This window comes from Nymphalis io, chromosome 27, assembly GCF_905147045.1.
Source record: "Nymphalis io chromosome 27, ilAglIoxx1.1, whole genome shotgun sequence".
NCBI lineage: Eukaryota > Metazoa > Arthropoda > Insecta > Lepidoptera > Nymphalidae > Nymphalis > Nymphalis io.
The window spans coordinates 3,814,912-3,822,792 of record NC_065914.1 but is presented as its reverse complement, the minus strand read 5'-3'; the positions used below and the strand labels follow the sequence as shown (position 1 = coordinate 3,822,792).

The 7,881-nt window shown below is 35.8% G+C and overlaps 1 protein-coding gene across 4 annotated transcripts in view; it reads left to right on the top strand.

Moving 5' to 3' along the window:
- The first annotated feature begins 504 nt into the window (after positions 1-504).
- Positions 505-7,881, top strand: part of LOC126778765 (neurofibromin) — an 89,445-nt gene continuing 82,068 nt past the window's right edge. For all 4 annotated transcript variants that reach the window (XM_050502389.1, XM_050502391.1, XM_050502390.1 and 1 more), the window contains exons 1-6: positions 505-637; positions 1,043-1,186; positions 5,551-5,737; positions 6,297-6,418; positions 7,107-7,206; positions 7,507-7,607. In XM_050502389.1, coding sequence (XP_050358346.1) covers positions 578-637; positions 1,043-1,186; positions 5,551-5,737; positions 6,297-6,418; positions 7,107-7,206; positions 7,507-7,607 — 714 coding nt within the window. In that variant the 5' untranslated portion in view covers positions 505-577. The remainder of the gene's footprint in view (positions 638-1,042; positions 1,187-5,550; positions 5,738-6,296; positions 6,419-7,106; positions 7,207-7,506; positions 7,608-7,881) is intronic.

The window sequence follows — 7,881 nt, the reverse complement described above, 5'->3', positions numbered from 1 at the left end:
GCAATGGTTTTTGGGTGTAGTTGGCAGACAAAAAAAATTTTAATTAAATTTTTTTATAATAAATATTAAAAAGTAAAATTTAATAATCTCATTCCGTTTTAATTAAATCCAAAAAATTATTTATCTCCCAAAACAGGGAATGCAGTTACTATGGCAACATTATACGCACAAATTGATAAACTATCTCTGTCTCAGTCGCAGTTTCATGGCCCCTTGGTCTATTTGTAATACTAATAATATTGTAATACGGTAACTTTAAACTTCACGTTAATTTGAAATACATTTTAAATAAAATAATAAAAGTAAATCTACTTACTATATATAAGAATATTATATTGGGGACTGAAGTATAATTTATTCCATTAATGATCAATCTAGTAGTTAAATTCTTTTTGTATTAAACGCCAGGCAGGAAAAAAAATCTCCGTCAAATCTCGATTTTTTGGTGGATAGGTACTGAAGCCTGGCCACACCGAAATATTTTATTGATCGATCGAAATTCGAAGCACAAAAATGGATCGCACAAGCTACTAGCTTATTAATTATTTTCATTGAAAATACATTTAAAACAAACAAAATGGGAACGCAGAAACCTGGAGAATGGGCTAATTCGCTCATTGCCCGATTCGAAGAACAAGTAACTATTAAAATATTACATCTTTTAATTTATTTATCTCGACCCACCCAATTTTCGTAACAAATGTATTTAACTAAATATTTATTAACATATTTTATTTCCCTTCAGTACGTACGTATTTTAAACATACAATTGCTTTATTCACTTTTGATTTCGTCAATTTAAATACGATACTTCTACGCCTACGCAAAATTTCTCAACATTGATTTTTTTTTTACCGGATTTGCAGCTACTTTTTAAATATATCGTTTTGAACTATAGCCTTTACGTTTAAATAATCTTCTTTTATTATTTATTTATAATATTAAAATCATTCGACAGTATTACTTGTATATTAATTGTAGTTTTTGTAAAGGAAAATTCTATTTTTTTTTATTATATTAAAAGAACAAAAACAAATTGCAGCTACCATACAAAACGGGGGCTCAGAACCTCCATTCTCGTATAAATGAAGAACAGTGCAAAGCATGTTTAGTTCAGATAAGTCGGCATCGCTTCTCTTTGGTGATTGCTGGCTTAACAAAAATATTGCAGAGAGTCAATGAATTGGTATGTATTAATCAAATTATATATTTATTTACAAAAACATGTAATGTCAATAATACTAATAACTTGATTAAGTCTTAATTTAAAGCTGGTATAAGTTTTATTTATATTGGCCGGCTCATCCGCCTTACTACTTTAAAAAAAAATATAGGTATAATAATATACACGATGGTAGGGCGTGGTGGTGGTGTATAATAATATACAGGGTGGTTTGTGCAAGCCCATCTAGATAAGTACCACCAACTATAGTAAGTAAAAACTAGGTCTAAAACTTTTCCATAAACATTATTAACTTTGTTTATTTGTGATAGGCCGGTTAAATCCATAAAATCCTTGACAATAGCATTAGTTGAGGAGTTTGTGCTATGTACATATAATTTTTTTGAATTGTTTCCATTAAAGCATTCTCAAAGGCTAGCTATTATATTTTTAGTACATTTTATTGCTTTAGTGTTGATTCCATCTATACCAGTACTACAGTTTGCATCGAGATTATCAGTTTACTTACTGGTGGTAGTACTTACTGGTGGTAGTAGGTAGTAATTTAAGTTACTGGTGGTAGAGCTTTGTGCAAGCTCGTCTGGGTAGGTACCACCCACTCATCAGATATTCTACCGCAAAACAGCAGTACTTGGTATTGTTGTGTTCCGGTTTGAAGGGTGAGTGAGCCAGTGTAATTACAGGCACAAGGGACATAACATCTTAGTTCCCAAGGTTGGTGTCGCATTGGTGATGTAAGCGATGGTTAACATTTCTTACAATGCCAATGTCTAAGGGCGTTTGGTGACCACTTGGCATCAGGGGGCCCATATGCTCGTCCGCCTTCCTATTCTATAAAAAAAAAAATATATATATTTTTAAGATTTCAGTAACTGAGTTTTGGCTGAAATCTGAAAGATTGTGAATTGCGTCAGTTAGTGGCTTTGGTAAGGCAAAAGAGGGGCGGTCATGAAATGCCTTTGGTATTTCATTTGCTAATTTGGTCCCTATTGTGGGAAACTAATCATTAAATTTTTGACAAACTTCCACAAGATTAGTTACAAATTTACCATCTATATAGAGTTTTGGAGGTGCACAAATTTGTTGTTTGTGTGTTAACTAGGTTGCACATCCTTTTTGTTTTTTTTTTTATAATAAATTCTTTATAGTAATAAAAGGTCTTCCTATATTGAATCGATTTGGCTACCAAGTTAACTTTATATTTACCAGGAGGCAATAATTACTTATGGATATAAGTAGTTTTATATTCTTATGAATGTAAGCTGATACACTACCTCTTTTTGAATCAGTCCTGTAATTATAATAATGCGTGTAGTTGTCGATTTTAAGTCGTTGCGCTTGTTCGTCAGGGGCTATCCACGTTTCCGTTATTAAGATTATATGTGTCGTGATAGGTAGGGTTCGCAAGATGCATTTAAGTTCGTCGAAATTACCTCGTTTGCGGATGCTCCGTGCATTGAGATAGAAAAAAGTAAGACGTGACTTGCTTGTGAGAAGTTCATCATAATTGGTAATAACTTGATACGTATTGGCAGCAATTGCGTTCGTTAATTTCTGGAGTTTTTTGGTGGAGGCTTTACTATTGCCGGCATCCCTTTTATATATTTTATAGTAAGCTCGCTTTTTCCATCTTTTTGACGACGAGTTCCTCTTGAAGATTCTTCAGATATCTTTGTTGTGTGGAAATTTGGTCCGAGAAGATCCTAATATTTTCTGGTAATTTCTCTTTGCTACGAAGAAGTGTCTTTAGAGGTGCTGTAGTATATTCATTTAAATAATATACAAAATTTAAAGTTTCTAAGCCAATGCGTTCAAGAGTTCTAGGCTTATTTGCCATGATCAATAAACCGCTCTCCCTTTACGCCACTATGTTTCAAAATTTCAAGTTTCTAAGTCAATGCGTTTAAACGTTATATAAGGTACAAAGTAGTACAGTCTCGTAGAAAAGTTTATTCTCAGGAATGTTATCTGTCGGCTAGTTTCAGCAACGTCACACTGGCGGGGATCACCGCAGCGCGTCTTATTTATGTCAGACGCCAGACGTTCAACATATTTAATCCTCAAAACGTTTTTTTTATTATCTCCATAAATATATTATTTATCATTTGCATCATTCGACAATTAAATACGCGTTTACACCGATATCCGTGGATCCGTTAAATGAATAATTTTCGTCCCGCGTTGACTGCGTGTGAGAGTGGCCCTTCCAATCTTTGTGGGTGTTAGGTATCCTATATCTTCTTCTGTAATGTATACTTGATGGCTCAAAAGATAGTTACTATTATTGGCCTACGCCAATAATAGTAACTATCTTAACAGAGTACAGTAACAGCCTGTTAATGTCCCACTGCTGGGCTAAGGCCTCCTCTCCATTTTGTGAAGGTTTGGAACTTATTCCACCACGCTGCTCCAATTTCAACAGATTTCTTAATATTTACTCTGACTAAGCCGAGATGGCCTAGTGGTTAGAACGCATAAATCTTAACCGATGATCGTAGGTTCAAACCCGGGCGAGCACCACTGAATTTTCATGTGCTTAATTTGTGTTTATAATTCATCTCGCGCTCGACGGTCAAGGAAAACATCGTGAGGAAACCTACATGTGTCTAATTTCACTGAAGTTTTGCCACATGTATATTCCACCAACCTGCATTGGAGTAGTATATTGCACCAAGTGGCTCGACCTAATTCGACATTTCGAGGAACACGGATATTTTCTCTCCCTCCTTAAAATAAATATGCGATATCCCAGTTGATTTGTCTCATATACCCATAGAAGTCCATGCAATGCTGCAAAAGATGGAATTTTCAAACATTGCTTGCCATGTCATTCGGAATTAATAAATCTGTCTTCCAAAAATGTCTATATCGGTGGTGATCACTTAACATCAGGTGGCCCATTTACGTCCGTCTACCTGTAACATAAAAAAAAGTTTAGGTAACTATTGCGGGGGGCCTAAAACATTATCCTCGCTGATCCTACAACTGGAATATTGCAAGCCGTGTATTAGAGTTCAAAGGTCTGTGTCGGTTACTCGTTGACGTATTAATACGTTAATAATAATAATAATGTCCTCCAGACCGATTTCGGTCACGGCGGCCAATCTCAAGAGAGATTAGCCAACTACGCAGGAGATATTATAGTGCAAAAGTGTGCGCAAACACAAGTGCACTCTATTTCCTAACTCTCTCCCTAATCCGATGGAACGGCAATCTGTCGGATTGCCGGAAAGAGTTCAGGCGCAGGACCAACGGTTTTACGTGCTTTCCGAGGCACGGGAGTGAACACACTTCAAACTTCCAGACTCCGGGCTGCTACTAAGAATTTTCTGACAGAATAACCCAATAACTTTTTATTGGCCCGACCTTCGAATTGAACCCAGGACCTCCGGGTCTCCGGCCTTACCTCAATCCACTAAACCAACGAAGTAATCAATACGTTAATAGTGTATAGGTGTATATAAACAAAGACTAAATTCGAATAATAACAATAATACACCAACAAACATTTGATATATAAGATGTCTAAAGTTTAGATGAACGTCATCTCACATTTAGGTAACACAGAACTATTGTATTATAATAATAATATCCTGGAACATTATTCACACACGGCCATCTGATCCCAAACTAAGCAGAGCTTGTACTATGGAAACCAGACAACTGATATACTATATATACTACTTTTCTTTTGTAAATACATACTTATATAAATAATTACACCCAGACTCAGGGCAGACAGACATGTTCATACACACAAATGTCTGTCCTGGGTGGGAATCGAACCCATAACCTTCGGCGTGAATGACAATTATCTACCAACCACGCCAACCGCCGTTATGTAATTCATATTTTTTATTAAAGTTCATACTTATTTGCATGGGATGCGCATACGATTGCAGATGACTTTGTTCCTTGGTACGCGAATATGGACTTTAAATACTGCGTAGATACTTCAATTTCCCTTGTACAATTACAAATGCACAGCGTTTCAATGCGGCGCGTTTGATAAGAATCGTTATTTACGTTTTTTTTATATAGTATAGGAAGGCGGACGAGCATTTGGGCCTCCTGATGGTAAGTGGTCACCAACGCCCTCAGACATTGGCATTTTAAGATGTTAACCATCGCCTACATCGCCAATGCGCCACCAACCTTGGGAACTAAGATGTTATGTTCCTTGTGCCTGTAATTACACTGGCTCACTCACCCTTCAACCCGAAATACAACAATACCAAGTACCGCTGTTTTGCGGTAGAATATCAGATGATTGGGTGGTACCTACCCAGACGAGCTTGCGCAAAGCTCTAGCACTAGTAAACGTATTTTACAGGTAAAACTATTCGATCCTCCTGTTTTCTTTTCAGCATCAACCAACGACCACTACATGCGTCAACCGGCCTCAAACGGAGCTGGAGAAGGGTTACCATGATAGTTTAGTAATAGTCTTAGATACACTAGAGATATGCCTCAGCTCTCAGCCCAAGGACACGGCGAAGTACGAGGAAGCGATGAACGTTAAGATCTTATTGCGAGAAGTTTGCCAATTTATTGGTAAGTTGAATTCAGATATAACCAATACCTTCCATTAACCCCAATTTCTTTGAAAGAATTGATGGAACTGACGTTAAGTATAGATTAAAGTTGAGGCTCAGGCTGGAAGACGTGAATCTAAAACGAAGTTTGCTTGCCTAGTTTGCGATAAAGCGAGTCTTATACAGCGTCCTCTGCCCAGTGCCTAGTGGCTAGCTATAAGGCCGCACATCGCGAGGGTCCTGAGTTCAAATCCCAGGTCGGGCCAGTAAAAAGTTATTAGGTTATTCCGTCGAAGATTCTCAGTAGCAGCCCGGAGTCTGGAAGTTGGAAGTGTGTACACTCCTGTCTCGGAAAGCACGTGAAACCGTTGGTCCTGCGCTTGAACTCTATCCTGTCGTGTCGCGTTGCCTTCCCATCGGATTATGAGGGTGATAGAATAGAGCGTGCACTTGTATATGTCCTGCGGAATATAAATAATAATAAAATATAAATAGTGTCCAAAAATAATAATGTCCTCCTGGCCGAAAATTATTTTCATTATTATTATCAGGTCAATAAGAAATTGTAATTGTTTCAGATCTCCGAAACGAGAGCAATGTCAACAGCACCCTCCTCAGGCAATTAGCGAGTAAAGTACTATTCGCTCTCAGTCTCAATTTTTTCAATGCAGTTTTCAATAAGATAAGCGCACGATTACAGGTTCGTATTGTATTGCCTTAAAACTACTGGTTTTTGTTCGAGGTGTATGTTATATAGCCTAATCCAATGGCACTATTTCTTAAACTTACTTCAGTTTAAGAAATAGTCAATATTTCTTAAGGCACCAATGTGTATGAGCGGTGGTCACCACGTACCATCAGGTGGCCCATCTGTCCGTCGGCCTAGATATATTTATATTTCAATTCTTAATGCTTGTATCAAATTTAATGTAAAAAAAAAATTTTTTTACTATATATATTATAGCTCTGTATTTATTTTGTTGATAATATATTTGTATGTATGTATGTTTTTGATAACTAATTACCGTCTTCACGGATTTCTGCTTAGTCTAAAGGTTGACTGGCAGAGAATGCCTTGAGGCATTAAGTTCGCCTTTTGTTCCAACTACATATTGTGGTGGTCAAAAAAGTTTTAAATTAAATAAGTAAATAATATTTATTGTTTAGTGCATGCTGAGACTATCTTTAATTAGTAGATCATTTAACATGACAATTTCAACGTGTAATATTATTGTTTTTTCATGTGTAATTGTATACTGTTGGTGGTCCTACTTAAATAAACAAATAATAATAATAATTTATATGTAATAGGGGGGGCAATAAAATCCACTCGGCGTTTTGTATGTAACGTTTGTGTGAAACAGTTCTGACGTTTTTTTTTCTTCTAGGAATTAGCATCTAGCTCAGAAGAAAATCCCGATTACACTGATATAGAGCTGATACAGCACGTCAATGTTGACATATTGAGGCTTATACGACTTTTGACAGGTGAGTCGGTAAATATAAGTAATATCAAATATATCAATACCAAATGTTGCCATATATTTCTCGATTGTCAGAAAGAAATTTAAATTATTAGTTATCATTGAATTTATATAGTTTTTTAAGTATATTTTATCGGCCTCCCCTATAAACGTTGTAAGACCAATAGATTAATTAAGCAATGCTGTGTCTTCTTCTTTCGAATGTCAAATCGATAATGTCAGAAAGAGAGAAATCAGTGTCTAACTATAACTTTTTATATAAGGTCGTATATATGTATGTTTTAAAATCATTATTGTATTTCAGAATCTATTCAAAAGTTTAAATTGTTAAGAAAATCAGCGCATATAGTACTCGTTGTGTCGCTGGAGAAAGCTGTCTGGAATTGGATGGACACATACCCGCAGGTTAGATTATATATTGTATAATTATCTGTGGAAACTTAACTGATGTCTCATTATTTTACATTAATATACTATAAGTGTCATCACATTGTCTGTTTCCCTAAAAATGAATGATATTAAAGCTTTATAATAATACTATTTTTGCAAATTAGCAAAAATAGTATTTATTATAAAGCTTTAATATTTAAAAGCAATTATAAACTGGTGGTAGGGCGTTTTGCAAGCCCGTCTCGGTAGGTACCACCCACTCATCAGATATTCTACCGCAAAACAGTAG